At 53.6% G+C, this 17,500-nt stretch overlaps 1 protein-coding gene across 1 annotated transcript in view; it reads right to left on the bottom strand.

Moving 5' to 3' along the window:
• Positions 1 to 14,711, bottom strand: part of mus81 (MUS81 structure-specific endonuclease subunit) — a 26,374-nt gene extending 11,663 nt beyond the window's left edge. The window contains exons 1-7 of the mRNA XM_055665806.1: positions 14,626 to 14,711; positions 11,599 to 11,817; positions 10,106 to 10,235; positions 8,071 to 8,240; positions 5,079 to 5,205; positions 4,692 to 4,799; positions 370 to 568 (exon numbers count right to left, since the gene is read on the bottom strand). Coding sequence (XP_055521781.1) covers positions 370 to 568; positions 4,692 to 4,799; positions 5,079 to 5,205; positions 8,071 to 8,240; positions 10,106 to 10,235; positions 11,599 to 11,721 — 857 coding nt within the window. The 5' untranslated portion in view covers positions 11,722 to 11,817; positions 14,626 to 14,711. The remainder of the gene's footprint in view (positions 1 to 369; positions 569 to 4,691; positions 4,800 to 5,078; positions 5,206 to 8,070; positions 8,241 to 10,105; positions 10,236 to 11,598; positions 11,818 to 14,625) is intronic.
• Between the last annotated feature and the right edge of the window lie 2,789 nt (positions 14,712 to 17,500).

Raw genomic sequence — 17,500 nt, 5'->3', positions numbered from 1 at the left:
GAGGATAAGGGGGAAGTCTTTTAGGACCGAGATGAGAATTTTTTTTTTTCACACAGAGAGTGGTGAATGTGTGGAATTCTCTGCCACAGAGGGTAGTTGAGGCCACACAGTTCATTGGCTATATTTAAGAGGGAGTTAGATGTGGCCCTTGTGGCTAAAGGGATCAGGGGGTATGGAGAGAAGGCAGGGATGGGATACTGAGTTGGATGATCAGCCATGATCATATTGAATGCATTTTGTTGTCTCTGTACTGTACACTGACAATGACAATTAAAATTGAATCTGAATCGGAATGGCGAATGGTGCAGGCTCGAAGGGCCGAATGGCCTCTACTCCTGCACCTATTGTCTATGTTTCTATGTTACTCACCCTGGGGTTGTGGAGTGCGTGGACCGCTCCTCCTGGTCTCCGTGCGGCTGGTCCGGGAGCGTGTCGGCGTGTCCGTCTGGCTCGGGCCTGCCTTCCTGCAGCCTCTCCTGCTCCATGTGCTCTGCGCTCAACTTCTCCCCCAGCCTCAGCCCCTTCTCAGTCAGGGTGAACCTGGGTGGGCCGGGGGGGGACACGGCGAATCATCACAGGGTGAATGTGTAATACACACACACGGCCGCACACACACACACACACACCAGCACACACACACACACACTGATACACACACACACACACACACACACACACACACCCCCACAAACACACACACACACACAATACACACACACACACACACACACACACACACATACATATAAATACACACACACACACACACACACACACACACACACACAACACGACACACACACAGTGGGTAATACACACACACCACACACACACACACACACACAACCACAGTGCGGTGGGTGTATGGAACGAGCTGCCAAAGAGGTAGTTGGGGCAGGGAGAGAGAGACAGAGGGGGAGAGGGGGAGAGAGGGCAAGAGGGAGAGGGGGAGGGGCGAGCATGGTCTCTGGAGAGGGCCAGGGAGGGGAGAGGGAGAGGGGACCCACGCATCGCTAGAGGGAGATGGAGAGGGTCTAGGGGGAGGGGGAGGGGATGAGAGGGAGAGGGAGAGGGTCAGATTGAGAGATTTAGATGAGAGAAAGAACTGGCAGAGTGACTCGATTTCAGAGAGGACATAGACTGACGACAGTGAGGAGAAAGCCAAGGGGAAATGGAACTCTCTCCGCACTATTCCTTCAAGGAGGAATTAAATGGTGAACCTAGGACAAGGGCTCCTCCACGTTTGATAAGAGTCCCTTCCTGGAAAGGAGACCAAAAGAGAGAGAGGAGTACTGAGAACCATCTCCTATACCAGCTTCTTCAGAGATGGGAGCCTGTCATCACCTCGGTCAGTGAGCACAAAGTGAAGTGTCGGATGTCTCTCCCGAGATCCCTGTAGAGCGAGAGAGCATGTCTTTCGAAGAGGAGAGAGAGGAGAAAGAAGAGGGAGAAACTCCAGGAGGACGAAAGGACCGCCGAAGGATGGAGAGACAGAGAGGATGAGACGGGAAAGATGGAGGGATGGAGACTCAATCACATTTTCTACTCGAATGCCTAAGCCCCGACGCACACCATTAAACTAACTGGTCGATAGTGGATCGACAGGCTCGCACCCTTTGAGAAACGGAGTACAAAGAGACCCAGAGACACCGTTGAAACAGTTGACACAAGGAGGATTTGAACACAGGGGAGAAAGATGTTTCACCAGATTTGGAGACCAAACTGGGGCAAAGATCCAGGGGGAACAAGGAAGACATGAGAGGCCTAGGGCAGGGCCATCCAAGATGGCCCCTTGCCTACCTTGCTGGGAGCCGCGTCTGTATCACCAGCTCCTTCTACACCACTTAGGGCACACATTGCAAGGGGAAAGGCCACAACATGACACCAAGAGCGTGGGGGTTCAAACTGTCCCAAAGAAAAAGAGACACACACAAAATGGACAAGCAGGCTTGCCAAACCTATGAGATGTGTTGAGGACAGGCTTGGTCTAGCTTTGAGTCAGGCTGCCAGAGACTCAAGGATGCAGAAAACAGCCCCTTGTGAGGTGGAAATGGAGCAGCCACACCCCTGCCCACACACACTATCCCTACAACGTGTCATTGAAACTGCTGCAGGCAGCGGAAAACAGGAAAGCGACTATGTCAGAGACTCATACAGCACAAGGAACGCAGTCTAGTAAGGAGAGTTCTATGACGTTGTACAGGGGTCGTGGTGAGACCACACCTTGTGTATTGTGTCCAGTTTTGGTCTCCTAATCTGAGGAAAGACATTCATAGCAAAAGGATTTGAGTCTAGGAGCAGGGAGGAGGTTCTACTGCAGTTATGCAGGGTCTTAGTGAGACCACATCTGGAGTTTTACGTACAGTTTTGGTCTCCTAATCTGAGGAAAGACATTCTTGCCATAGAGGGAGTGCAGAGAAGGTTCACCAGACTGATTCCTGGGATGGCAGGACTTTCATATGAAGAAAGACTGGATACGTTCGGCTTGTACTCGCTAGAATTTAGAAGATTGAGGGGGGATCTTATAGAAACTTACAAAATTCTTAAGGGGTTGGACAGGCTAGATGCAGGAAGATTGTTCCCGATGTTGGGGAAGTCCAGGACAAAGGGGTCACACCGTTTAAGGATAAGGAGGAAATACTTTTAGGACCGAGATGAGAAAAACATTTTTCACACAGAGAGTGGTGAATCTGTGGAATTCTCTGCCACAGGAGGTAGTTGAGGCCACAGTTCATTGGCTATATTTAAGAGGGAGTTAGATGTGGCCCTTGTGGCTAAAGGGATCAGGGGGTATGGAGAGAAGGCAGGTACGGGATACTGAGTTGGATGATCAGCCATGATCATAGTGAATGGCGGTTGCACTTCAGGGCTCAAGGGCGACATGGCCTCTATCCTGCAAACCTAATTGCACATAATTCTCATGAGAGAGAACAAACAAGGGAAAGATCACAGCCAAGGGATCGGGAACATGGAAGGAGGAGAGAGAGGGAATGCGACAGCGGGCTACAAAGTCAGCCACACAGATGGGGAGAGAGGCTCCAAAGGCAACTCTTACCCGTTTTTAAGAGGGAACAGGGGTGGGAGAAACACAGATTAAGATGAAGGAAAGAGGACACAAGTGCGAGATAGTTCACGAAAGTTCAGAGAGACAGATGAAACAGAGGAGGAGCTGGGTCCCTGCAGAGAATGAACCCCAGACAGGGGGGCGGAATCAGGGAGAGGGGGAGGAGGGGGCGGAAAGAAGAAACTGGGGGGACGGGGAGCAGAGGAAAACAGAGGCTTCTGAGAGGGAGAGAGAGGGAGAGGAGGGAGAGTGCCAGAGGACAGAGGGATGGAAGATACGAAGAGGAGGGGAGAGAGGTAGAGGAGGAAAGGGAGGTGTTGAGGGGGGAGAGAACAGACAGGAACTGACTTGAAGGGAAAGGGGGGAGGACCCAAGGAGCATCTCCCTCTCTGCTCTCAGGGAAAGGGAGCCCCTCTTCCTTGTCTCGACAACCCACAGAAGGACTCCACACCCCACCTCCCGAAACCCCATCACGCTCCCACTCTAACAGAGTCTAGTTCAGAGGGAGGGCTATCACCCTCTTCTATCTAACCCATCCCGGCCCACCACTTTCCCTCTTTACCATACCACCCGGGACCCCACCTTGCCCTTTCCACAAGAGGAGGGGCGGGCTGAGTGGAGACACCTAGGGGAGTCCCACCCTGGTGTTCGGGGACACACAAACGTTTGCAGGAGTCAGTACCTTCCCACAGGTTCGGGCGCGGAGGAGAACTTGCTAAACACCCCGGGAGGGAGGGAGCCCAAGAGGGGAGCTATTTAGCGATCACTTCCAGTAGGAAGCGCATCACCCATTCAACTTGCGGGTCAAACCACAGTCACCAAAGAGGGACTTCCCCCCTCACAAAACACCCACACAGCCACACAGTGGAGTAAACTCAAACACCACCACAACACAGACACACAACCCAACACCACACAACACACACACCCAACGTAGGTTTGACACACCAGGCAGGACAACACACCAAACACACAACCCCCGACACAACAGGTCACACAACAGTGCACACACAAGTGGGCAATGCCACAACCACCAACCCCCCAACCACAGAGGCACAAACACCTCCAAACCACCACGCACACACACGCGAACGCACACACAATGACCACACGCCAAGCAGCCACACACCCACACACAACACACACACAGGGACACACGCCAGAGGTTCCGACACACACACAACAAACGGAGGGGGGACAGCCAACGAACACCACCATGAGACACACACAAACCCACACCACACCCAACACATTGGACACCACCCACAGACACACATACCCACCACACCCCACAGTCACACCCACACAACACAACATCACCACACACAACAGGAAGGGCACACCACATACAACACACCCACGCACAAACACCACAGCACACCAGCACCACACAACCACACACACCACACACCACACCCCACACCCAGGCACACACACACCCATAAACACACACCAGAGACAGAACACCTATACACACACACGACACACACACACCCCAGCGACCACACGCACACACCACACACACCCGACACCCACACACACACACACACACATTGGCAGCACAACACCACACACACACACGACAGCACACTAAATTGAGTCAGAATGTCTGGTCGTTCCCCACTACAAATGTTGCTTGTGTGGTGCCTCGACACAACGGCCATCTCGAGGGACCTGTAGTAGTTCCAACCTGACAATCCGTACTGGGACCATGGATCTCTAACGTTCTCTGGATCTGCAAGGGTAGGAAGCACAATCGTCTGGGATTGGGGGAGTGTTGCCAACTGTCCGCTATGGTGCTGCGGCTGCCTTGCCACTGCAGGGTGGGGTCGTTGGAGTTTGTGAGGCAGTGGAATGGATTTTTGAAGCAGGTCGTTAGTTTGATGTGGGTGGGTGTGTGTGATGTTCTCTCGCACGGAGCCGTTCCCAGGCCGAGCCGCGATGTTTGGCGATATAGAAATGCTCTCGTGGCAACCCCCCCCCCCCCCACTTTCAACCGAGCCCCCTCACTTACCCATGGCCTCTATGTTTGAAGGTGGCAGCAGCAGGCGCGTAGCCGCCCCGATCGCTACTCGCTTCTGCAGTGGAAAGAAAAAATTGTAGTCCTGTTCTTCTCTGTTCTCGTGACGCCTCCGTCTCGGCTGCAGGAGAGAATTAGAGCGGTGAGAATTAGCGGCCAGCATCGAACAGCCCAGCCCTTCCGCCCCTCTCCCCCATTTTAGTTTAGACATTCAGCGCGGAAACAGGCCCTTCGGCCCAACGGGTCCGTGCCGACCAGCGACCCCCGCACACCAACTCCATCCTACACCCACTAGGGACAATTTTCACATTTACACCAAGCCAATTAACCTACAAACCTGCACGTCTTTGGAGCGTGGGGAGATCTCTGGAGAAAACCCACACAGGTCAATAGACAATAGACAATAGGTGCAGGAGTAGAGGCCATTCAGCCCCTCGAGCCAGCACCGCCATTCAATGTGATCATGGCTGATCATCCCCACTCAGTTACCCCGTTCCTGCCTTCTCCCCATAACCCCTGACACCCGCACTGATCAAGAATCTATCCATCTCCGCCTTAAATATATCCACTGACTTGTGGCCTCCACAGCCGTCTGTGTGGCACGAATCCCACAGATTCACCACCCTCTCCATATCCGCTCTTCCCAGGCCTTTCTCCATTCCTACATTCCCAATTGTACGAAAATAGTCCACAGGCTAGAGGAATTTTCAACGTCGATCTCATTGGAGACCCTCGGACTATCTTTAATCGGAATTTATCTTGCACTAAACGTTATTCCCTTCGTCATATAACCATATAACAATTACAGCACGGAAACAGGCCACTCGGCCCTTCTAGTCCGTGCCGAACACTTACTCTCCCCTATTCCCATCTACCTGCACTCAGACCATAACCCTCCATTCCTTTCCCGTCCATATACCTATCCAATTTATTTTTAAATGGTAAAATCGAATTTTTAAGAGCCCTATCGAGCTCTCTCTTGAAAGCATCCAGAGGTCCCGGGGGGGGGGAACGTGCAAACTCCGTACAGACAGCACCAGTAGTCGGGATGGAACCCGGGTCTCCGGCGCACCATTCGCTGTAAGGCAGCAACTCTACCGCTGTGCCACCGTAACCACCCTGATTTCAATCGCTTGTTGTATGAATCGCTTGGTTTCCCCATGAGGTAGATCTCAGGGCAACAGGGTAACAGTGGAAGTGATGGATCAGGGATGTGTAGGAAAGAACTGCGGATGCTGGTTTAAATCCAAGATAGATATGAAATGCTGGAGTAACTCAGCTGGGACCAGGCAGTCGTCAACCCGAGAAGGCCATGGGAGTTTAATGCTGATAAAGTGAGGTGCTACACCGTGGCAGGACAAATCAAAATAGGACGTACATGGTAAATGGTAGGGAATTGAAGAATACAGTTGAACAGAGGGATCGGGGGTAATAACCGTGCATAGTTCCTTGAAGGTGTGGAATCTCATCTAGATAGGGTGGTAAAAGAAAGCTTTTGGTATGCTAGCCTTTATAAATCAGAGCATTGAGTATAGAAGCTGGGATGTAATGTTAAAATTGTACAAGGCATTGGTGAGGCCAATTCTGGAGTATGGTGTACAATTTTGGTCGCCAAATTATAGGAAGGATGTCAAAAAAATAGAGAGAGTACAGAGGAGATTTACTAGAATGTTGCCTGGGTTTCAGCAACTAAGTTACAGAGAAAGGTTGAACAAGTTAGGTCTTTATTCTTTGGAGCGCAGAAGGTTACGGGGGGACTTGATAGAGGTTTTAAAAATGATGAGAGGGATAGACAGAGGTGACGTGGACAAGCTTTTACCTTTGAGAATAGGGAAGATTCAAACAAGAGGACATGACTTCAGAATTAAGGGACAGAAGTTTAGGGGTAATATGAGGGGGAACTTCTTTACTCAGAGAGTGGTAGCGGTGTGGAATGAGCTTCCAGTGGAAGTGGTGGAGGCAGGTTCATTGGTATCATTTAAAAATAAATTGGATAGGCATATGGATGAGAAGGGAATGGAGGGTATGGTATCAGCAGTGCAGCAATGTGTGGACTAAGGGGAAAAATTGTTCGGCACGGTATTGTAGGGCCAATGCTGGACTAACTCCGTGCTTGACAATTGTTTATATGGTTTAAGTGTTAACGGGTGACGTTTTTTCGGGTTGAGACCCTTCTTCAGACCGATAGATGAGGAAACACTCTTGGTTATAACATGATTGTTGATCGGGAATTAAAGAGTGTGAAAAATGAAAAGCAGGGGAAAAAAAGCTGTCTTGGTGAAAAAAACAGTCTGTGGGGGAAAAGAAAATTGTTTCCATGTAACATCCCTGCAGTAATGGAACGAGATTCCTCGGCCGTTTCTGTCACAAGTGGGAGATGATCTTCTTCCTGAGGAGACTGAAGAAGGTCCATCTGTCTCCTCAGATCCTGGTGAACGTCTACCGCTGCACCATCGAGAGCATCCTTACCAACTGCATCACAGTATGGTACGGCAACTGCTCTGTCTACGACCGGAAGGCATTGCAGAGGGTGGTGAAAATTGCCCAACGCATCACCGGTTCCTCGCTCCCCTCCATTGAGTCTGTCCAAAGCAAGCGTTGTCTGCGGAGGGCGCTCAGCATCGCCACGGACTGCTCTCACCCCAACCATGGACTGTTTAGCACCCTCCTACCATCCGGTCATGGGCGCTACAGGTCTCTCCGTTGCCGAACCAGCAAGCAGGTCGAGGAACAGCTTCTTTGCCGGATGGGCTGTCACTCCTACTCAACAACGTACCTTCGGTGACTGCCAATCACAACCCACCCCCCCCCGGACACTTAGTATTATTTATTCAAATCGTTTGCTATGTCGCTCTTCCAGGGAGATGCTAAATGCATTTCGTTGTCTCTGTACTGTACACTGACAATGACAATTAAAATGGAATCTGAATCTGAATCTGATGATTGCAGCCTTGCCCCTGACCTCGCACACCCCGCTCACACTCACGGAAGGAGACGGCCTTCGGTCTGCTGCTTCATCGTCTTCAGACAGGCCCTCGGCGGCCCAGCAGCTTGTTGCCTTCACCGGGGACCTGCCGCAGGGCGCGTTCTTCCTCTGCGCCCACACCGCGCTCAGGGGAACGGTGTCACACGCGTAATGGATGGGCGCGTCTCCACCTGGAATCAAAAACAGGCCAAACCCTTAACAATCTTATAATGTTTCAAGGGATACGATTCAGGGGGTATGGGGATAAGGCAGGAACGGGGTACTGAGTGTGGATGATCAGCCATCTTGGTTCTTGGTTTATTGGTCCTCCAAATGATTCCAAATTGGAGGTGGTAACCCATCTTCCCCTTCCCCCACATCTCCTCTTTTCCACCTCCCCATCCCCTCCCCTCCCCCACTCCATCTCCCTTCTCCCCCTCGCCACTACCTTACCTTCTGCCGGCCCTCTGCCCCCGTCTCCCCTCTCCCGGCCGCCCCTGTTCCCATCCCTCTTTCCTCTCTCCCCTCCCCCCCCCCCCAATCCTTCTCTCCTCTCCTCTCCACGAAGCACCATCTCCTCTCTCCATCCACCTTGTCCCTCTCTCCCTCCTTTTCCCCTTGCCCTCTTCACAACTGTCTCCTACCCTGTCCTTCTTTCCCCTACTCCGCACTGTCTTCCACTTCTCTCCCCCCCTCTACCCTCTTCCACTCCTTTCTCCCTCTCCTCACCCTCTCCCTCTCCTGCTCCCACACCCCATCCCTGGTTGGGAAGCCCCCCTTCGACCTCTCTTCACACCTCATCCCTCTACCCTCACCTGAGAGCCCTACCCACTCTTCTCACTTCTCTCTCACCCTCCCACTCCTCTTTCACAACTCTCTGTCCCCTCCTCCCCCTCTCCCTTCTCTCGCTCCCATCCCTCATCCCTCCCCCTCACCTTACCTCTCTCCCCTCCCCTCCGCTCCCTCTCTCTCTCCTCACCCCCCTCGCCCTCCCACCTCTCCATCCCTCTCTCCCCCATCCCCCTTCGCTCTCTCTCCCTCTGCCCCCCTGCCCCGTCCCTCTCCACCACTCCCCTCCCCATCCCTACACCATCCTCTCCCCTTCTCCCATCCCCGTTCGGCCTCTCCCTCTCCCCAATCCCCTCCCCATTCCTCTCCCTCTCCCCCACTCCTCCTCCTCCTACCCCCCATCCAATCTCTCCCCCACCCCCCTTCCCTCTCTCCCTCCGCCCCTTACCCTACCCTCGCCACCCACTCCCTCTCCCATCCCTACCCCACCTTCTCCCATCCCTCCCCCACCACTCCCCCACTCCATCTCCCTCTCCTCCTGCCCACCCCTCTCTCCCCCACCCCTTCCTTCTCTCCCTCCACCCCTTCCCCGTCCCTCTTTCCACCACTCTCCCTACCCATCCCATCTCCCTTACCCACTCTCTCCCTCCCCTCCCCCACAGCACTCTCCCACACCAATCGCCCCACACACTCTCCCCCCTCCCTCCCCCACCCCATCTCCCTCTACCCGTCCCTCTCTCCCCACCCCATTTCCCTCTCCCTTCTGCCCCCTTCCCTCTGTCCCTCTTCCACCACTCCCCCTACCCATCCCTCCCCTACTCTCCCTCCCCAATCTGCCCCCACACTCTTCCCCCTCCTCTCTACCCATCTCCCTCCCTCTCCCCATCCCTCCCCTCCACCTCTCTCCCCCATCGAATGGCGGTGCTGGCTCGAAGGGCCGAATGGCCTACTCCTGCACCTGTTGTCTATTGAAACCAGGGTAAAAGATTAGCCGCGATCTGTTACTGAATGATGCAACGTGTCTAGCAACAAGGAACTGCAGATGCTGCTTTACAAAACAAAAGACACCAAGTGATGGAGTAACTCAGCAGGCCAGGCAGCATCTCTGCCTATCTAGCTCTCTCTTGAAAGCATCTAGAGAACCGGCCTCCACCGCCCTCCGAGGCAGAGAATGCCACAGAGTAGATCGGGTAGATGTACGGGGTCTCTGGCCGAGACGCAACGTTGAGGTCTCGATGGCCTTTGCGTTTCCCGTCGCGGCACCCACCGTGTTCGGCGAAGTAATCGGCCAGCTTCTCGTCCAGACGGCTGCAGATGCCGTCGCCGAAGCCGTACAGAATCCTCGCCTCGCGACCGTTCCGCAGCGGCAGCGGGTACATGATCAACGATCGGATGGCCTGCAGTCCGGAGAACAAAACGCAACGATTAGAAACATAGACAATAGGTGCCGGAGTAGAGGCCATTCGGCCCTTCGAGCCTGCACCATTCGCCATTCAATACGATCATGGCTGATCATCCAACTCAGTATCCCGTCCCTGCCTTCTCCCCATACCCCCTGATCCCTTTAGCCACAAGGGCCACATCTAACTCCCTCTTAAATATAGCCAATGAACTGTGTGGCCTCAACTACCTTCTGTGGCAGGGAATTCCACAGATTCATAGAAAACATAGAAATTAGGTGCAGGAGTAGGCCATTCGGCCCTTCGAGCCTGCACCGCCATTCAATATGATCATGGCTGATCATCCAACTCGGTATCCCGTACCTGCCTTCTCTCCATACCCCCTGATCCCCTTAGCCACAAGGGCCACATCTAACTCCCTCTTAAATATAGCCAATGAACTGGCCTCAACTACCCTCTGTGGCAGAGAGTTCCAGAGATTCACCACTCTCTGTGTGAAAAATGTTTTTCCTCATCTCGGTCCTAAAGGATTTCCCTCTTATCCTTAAACTGTGTGACCCCCTTGTTCTGGACTTCCCCAACATCGGGAACAATCTTCCTGCATCTAGCCTGTTCAACCCCTTAAGAATTTTGTAAGTTTCTATAAGATCCCCCCCTCAATCTCCTAAATTCTTCTAAATGAACTAATTAATTAATTAGTGAATGAACTAATTAATTAATTCACGAAATAAGCCAATTGATTGATGTATTCACTACCACACCTGGAGTATTGTGTACAATTTTGGTCCCCTAATTTGAGGAAGGACATTCTTGCTATTGAGGGAGTGCAGCGTAGGTTTACAAGGTTAATTCCCGGGATGGCGGGACTGTCATATGCTGAGAGAATGGAGCAGCTGGGCTTGTACACTCTGGAGTTTAGAAGGATGAGAGGGTGTCTCATTGAAACAAATAAGATTATTAAGGGTTTGGACACGCTAGAGGCAGGAAACATGTTTCCGATGTTTGGGTGAGTCCAGAACCAGGGGCCACACACACACACACACAGTTTAAGAATAAGGAGTAAGTCATTTAGAACGGAGACAAGGAAACACTTTTTCTCACAGAGAGTGGTGATGCATTCAAGAGAGAGCTGGATAGGGCTCTTAAAGATAGCGAGAGAGAGTCAGGAGGATATGGGGAGAAGGCAGGAACGGGGTACTGATTGGGGCCGATCAGCCATGATCACAGTGAATGGCGGTGCTGGCTCGAAGGGCCGAATGGCCTTTACTCCTGCACCTATGGTCTATTGTCTGTTGTCTAAACCCACCCCACCCCACCCCCGCCGGCCGACAAGCGGCTTCTGCGACGGCTCCGGGCGAACCTTCTCGTAGACGACCTGCGACTTGTGCTGCCTTTCTGCGGCCGTGTCCCTCCACTCCACCAGCCACTGCAGGAAGAGCGGGTTGGGGCAGACTGGGGCCATCTCCTCTCTCCTGTACTCCATGCTGCAACTCCGGAGCTTCCACACCACCCCCACCTCCCTCCCAGCGTGCCCGGCGTCTTAATCCATTCGAGCCGAGAGCGAACGGTGGAACCAGAGCTGCAGGGGGTGAGGGGTGTGGGGGAAGAGGGGGGAGAGGAGAGAGAGGAGAGAGAGGGGGGGGGAGAGAGGGAGAGGGGGTGAGAGAGAGAGCGAGAGAGAGAGGGGGGAGGGAAAGGGGGGGAGAGGAGGGGAGAGAGGGGGAGAGGGAGAGAGGAGGGGGGAGAGAGAGGGGGAGAGAGGGGGGGAGAGAGGGGGGGAGAGAGGGTGGGGGAGAGAGAGGGGGGGGGAGAGAGGGGGAGAGAGATGAGGGGAGAGAGATGAGGGGAGAGAGAGGAGAGGGGAGAGAGAGGAGGATGGGGGGGGGAGAGAGGATGGGGGGGAGAGAGGGGGGGGAGAGAGGGGGGGAGGGGGGAGAGGGAGGGGGGGAGGAGGGTGGGGAGGGGGGGGAGAGGAGAGGGGGGGAGGAGGGGGGGGGAGAGGCGAGGGGGAGAGAGAGAGTGGGGGTGAGAGGAGGGGAGAGAGGAGAGGAGGGGAGAGAGAGGAGGAGAGAGAGAGAGGGGGGAGTGAGAGAGGGAGGGAGAGAGAGGGGGGGGAGGAGAGGGGGGGAGAGGGTGAGGGAGAGGGGGGTAGAGCGTGGGGGTGAGATGGCAGGGGGGAGAGGGGAGGAGAGGAGGGGAGAGGAGAGGAGGGGGGGAGAGGAGGGGGGAGAGAGAGGGGAGGAGGAGAGAGAGGAGGGGAGAGAGGAGGGGGGGTGAGAGAGGAGGGGGAGAGAGGGGAGGGGGAAGAGAGACGGGGAATAAAGGAATCATGTTAAACATCATACAAAGGTCTGAAGAAACATCTCGACAATTGTGCACAGTTTAGGTCTCCCCTAATTTGAGGAAGGACATCCTTGTGATTGAGGCAGTGCAGCGTAGGTTCACCAGATTGATCCCTGGGATGGCGGGACTGTCATACGAGGAAAGATTGAAAAGACTAGGCTTGTATTCACTGGAGTTTAGAAGGATGAGGGGGGGGATCTTATAGAAACATATCAAATTATAAAAGGACTGGACAAGCTAGATGCAGGAAAAATGTTCCCAATGTTGGGCGAGTCCAGAACCAGGGGCCACACACACAGTCTTAGAATAAAGGGGAGGTCATTTAAGACTGAGGCGAGAAAAAACTTTTTCACCCAGAGAGTTGTGAATTTGTGGAATTCCCTGCCACAGAGGGCAGTGGAGGCCAAGTCACTGGATGGATTTAAGAGCGAGTTAGATAGAGCTCTAGGGGCTAGTGGAATCGAGGGATATGGGGAGAAGGCAGGCGAGGGTTATTGATTGGGGACGATCAGCCACGATCACAATGAATGGCGAATGGTGCTGGCTCCGAAGGGCCGAATGGCCTCCTCCTGCACCTATTGTCTGTTGTCTGTTGTCCCACAGAGTTTCAGGGCTGATGAGGTGCCTCTGTCAGGGGTGGTTGATGCCGCAAGGTGGGGGATGGGGTGGGGCAAAGTGAGATAGAAACATAGAAATTAGGTGCAGGAGTAGAGGCCATTCGGCCCTTCGAGCCTGCACCGCCATTCAATATGATCATGGCTGATCATCCAACTCAGTATCCCGTACCTGCCTTCTCTCCATACCCCCTGATCCCTTTAGCCACAAGGACCACATCCAACTCCCTCTTAAATATAGCCAATGAACTGGCCTCAACTACCCTCTGCGGCAGAGAGTTCCAGAGATTCACCACTCTCTGTGTGAAAAAAGTTCTTCTCATCTCGGTTTTAAAGGATTTCCCCCTTATCCTTAAGCTGTGACCCCTTGTCCTGGACTTCCCCAACATCGGGAACAATCTTCCTGCATCTAGCCTGTCCAACCCCTTAAGAATTTTGTAAGTTTCTATAAGATCCCCTCTCAATCTCCTAAATTCTAGAGAGTATAAACCAAGTCTATCCAGTCTTTCTTCATAAGACAGTCCTGACATCCCAGGAATCAGTCTGGTGAACCGTCTCTGCAGACTGATCCCACTAGTGTGTGATGGGGGATGAGGCAACTCTGCTCAGCAATGGAGAGAGATAGAGATAGAGAGCGGTCAAATGGACCAGTACCACTCCCTCCCCCCCCCACACACTCACAGTGTGCGGCGCTCCCTCACTCACCCAGTGTGCGGCGCTCCCTCATTCCTCCCCCCACACAGTGTGCGGCGCTCCCTCACTCCCCCAGTGTGCGGCGCTCCCTCACTCCCCCAGTGTGCGGCCTCACCTCACCCCCCCCCCCCCTCACACACACACACAGTGTGCGGCGCTCCCTCACTCCCCCAGTGTGCGGCGCTCATCAATGCCCCCCCCCCCACACACACACACAGTGTGCGGCGCTCCCTCACTCCCCCAGTGTGCGGCGCTCCCTCACTCCCCCCCCCCACCACACACACAGTGTGCGGCGCTCCCTCACTCCCCCAGTGTGCGGCGCTCCCTCACTCCCCCCCCCCCCACCCACACACAGTGTGCGGCGCTCCCTCACTCCCCCAGTGTGCGGCGCTCCCTCACTCCCCCCCCCCCCACACACACACACAGTGTGCGGCGCTCCCTCACTCCCCCAGTGTGCGGCGCTCCCTCACTCCCCCCCCCCCCACACACACACACAGTGTGCGGCGCTCCCCCTCACTCCCCCACCCACACACACACACAGTGTGCGGCGCTCCCTCACTCCCCCCCCCCCCAACCACACACACAGTGTGCGGCGCTCCCTCACTCACCCAGTGTGCGGCGCTCCCTCATTCCTCCCCCCACACAGTGTGCGGCGCTCCCTCACTCACCCCCAGCCCCTACCCCCCCTACACAGCGCGGCGCTCCCTCCCTCTCCTCCCTCCCTCTCCTCCACTCACCGCCCCGTTGTCACGGCAACCGCCTCCCGCCTGGTCTCCCCCCCGGAAGTCGGGCCGCAGGAGGGTGCCCCCGTCATCACAGTCCCCCTCCCCCCCCGCGGAACATCCGCTCCACCCGGCGCCCGGAGCACGAGCAGCGACGCACGCACGTACGCTCACTCACCCACGCACGCTCACGCTCACCGACCGCACGCACGCTCACTCACGCACGCACGCTCACCGACGCACGCTCACGGACGCACGCACGCACACCGACGCACGCTCACGGACGCACGCACGCACGCACGCTCGCTCACGCACGCACGCACGCTCACCGACGCACACGCACGCTCACTCACGCACGCACGCTCACCGACGCACGCACGCTCACGCACACGCACGCTCACCGACGCACGCGCACGCACGCTCACGCTCGCCCTCGACCAATGCAGCAACATAGATGCTGCCTGCACGGGTTGCATTCACCCACAGGTCATGTGTACATTGCAAGAACATATATGCTGCTACATTGGTGGTTAAGTCCAGCTTCTTTCACCTAAGGAAGCTGGCGAAGGTGAAGCCCATTCTCGAGCGGCAGCATTTTGAGACAGTAATCCATGCCTTTATTACATCTAGGCTGGATTACTGTAACGCGCTCTATTTTGGTGTTGCTCGTTCTTCACTGGCTCGTCTCCAGTTGGTTCAAAATGCTGCTGCTCGCCTTTTAACAGGGACTCGAAAGAGGGAGCACATATCGCCAATTCTGGCCTCCCTACACTGGCTCCCGGTGCACTTTTGGGTTTCATTTTAAGATACTGTTATTTGTTTTTAAATCTCTGAATGGGCTCGCCCCGCCTTACCTCTCTGAGCTGCTCCACCCATACACTCCTGCCCGGTCCCTCAGGTCAGCTGGACAGCTGCTCCTGGAGGTACCGAGGTCTAGTCGGAGGCTCAGAGGGGATAGAGCCTTCTCTGTTGCTGCTCTGGCACTCTGGAACACCCTGCCGTTGCACATCAGACAGGCCCCCTCACTGTCCATCTTCAAATCCAGTGTTAAAACACATTTGTACTCCCTGGCTTTTGACCGTGCCTGAGACTTTGCTTCTGTTTTTGGTGTTTTTGATGTTTCTTTATTTTGCATGTCTTTTCCTACTATTTCTTTTGATTGTTATTTTTGGTGTGTATTAACTTTTTTGTCAATGATTAGTGATGTACAGCACTTTGTTGCAGCTATGTTTGTTTTTAAAGTGCTCTATAAATAAAATTATTATTATTATTATTATTGCATTAACCCACAGGTTATTTGTACATTTGCATTCACCCACAGCTTGTATGCACAGTTGGAAGATCATTGCAAGAACATATATACTGCTTGCATTAACTCACAGGTTATTTGTACATTTGCATTCACCCACAGCTTGTATGCACAGTTGAAAATTCATTGCAAGAACATATATGCTGCATGCATTAACCCACAGGTTATTTGTACATTTGCATTCACCCACAGCTTGTATGCAGAGTTGGAAATTCATTGCAAGAACATATATGCTGCATGCATTAACTCACAGGTTATTTGTACATTTGCATTCACCCACAACTTGTATGCACAGTTGGAAATTCATTGCAAGAACATATATGCTGCATGCATTAACTCACAGGTTATTTGTACATTTGCATTCACCCACAACTTGTATGCACAGTTGGAAGATCATTGCAAGAACATATATGCTGCTACATTGCATTAACCCACAGGTTATTTGTACATTTGCATTCACCCGCAGCTTGTATGCAGAGTTGGAAATTCATTGCAAGAAAACATACTGCTTGCATTAACTCACAGGTTACGGGAAAGCAGACTATTATCTAAATGGTGGCCGATTGGGAAAGGGGGAGATGCAGCGAGACCTGGGTGTCATGGTACACCAGTCATTAAAAGTAGGCATGCAGGTGCAGCAGGCAGTAAAGAAAGCGAATGGTATGTTAGCTTTCATTGCAAAAGGATTTGAGTATAGGAGCAGGGAGGTTCTACTGCAGGTTACACAAAAAAGCTGGAGAAACTCAGCGGGTGCAGCAGCATCTATGGAGCGAAGGACTGGGGATGATCAGCCATGATCACATTGAATGGCGGTGCTGGTTCGAAGGGCCAAATGGCCTCCTCCTGCACCCTATTGTCTAAAACTAGTGACAATTTACAATTTTACCAAGCCAATTACCTTATCGATCCGGCCCACTGCCCCATTTCCGGTTACACATTAGACCCACGAGCTCTCCCTCTAACCCCTTCACCCTGAACACAGGATCCCCCCAGAGTTGCGTCCTCAGCCCCCTACTGTACTCCCTGTACACACGTGACTGTGTGGCTAGGTTCATCTCCAGCGATCGTCAAGTTTGCTGATGACACTGTGGTGGTGGGCCTGATCTCAGACAACGATGAGAAGGCCTACCGGGAGGAGGTGGCTGATCTAGCACTGGTGTCAGGACAACAGCCTCAGATTCAGATTCAGATTCAGATTCAATTTTAATTGTCATTGTCAGTGTACAGTACAGAGACAACAAAATGCATTTAGCATCTCCCTGGAAGAGCGACATAGCAAATGATTTGAATAAATAATAATAAGTGTCCGGGGGGGGGGGGGTGATTGGCAGTCACCGAGGTACGTTGTTGAGCAGAGTGACAGCCGCCGGAAAGAAGCTGTTCCTCGACCTGCTGGTTCGGCAACGGAGAGACCTGTAGCGCCTCCCGGATGGTAGGAGGGTAAACAGTCCATGGTTGGGGTGAGAGCAGTCCTTGGCGATGCTGAGCGCCCTCCGCAGACAGCGCTTGCTTTGGACAGACTCAATGGAGGGGAGCGTGGAACCGGTGATGCGTTGGGCAATTTTCACCACCCTCTGCAAT

This window comes from Leucoraja erinacea, unplaced genomic scaffold, assembly GCF_028641065.1.
Source record: "Leucoraja erinacea ecotype New England unplaced genomic scaffold, Leri_hhj_1 Leri_150S, whole genome shotgun sequence".
NCBI classification, from domain to species: Eukaryota; Metazoa; Chordata; class Chondrichthyes; order Rajiformes; family Rajidae; genus Leucoraja; species Leucoraja erinaceus.
This window is presented reverse-complemented; position numbering and strand designations above follow the sequence as displayed.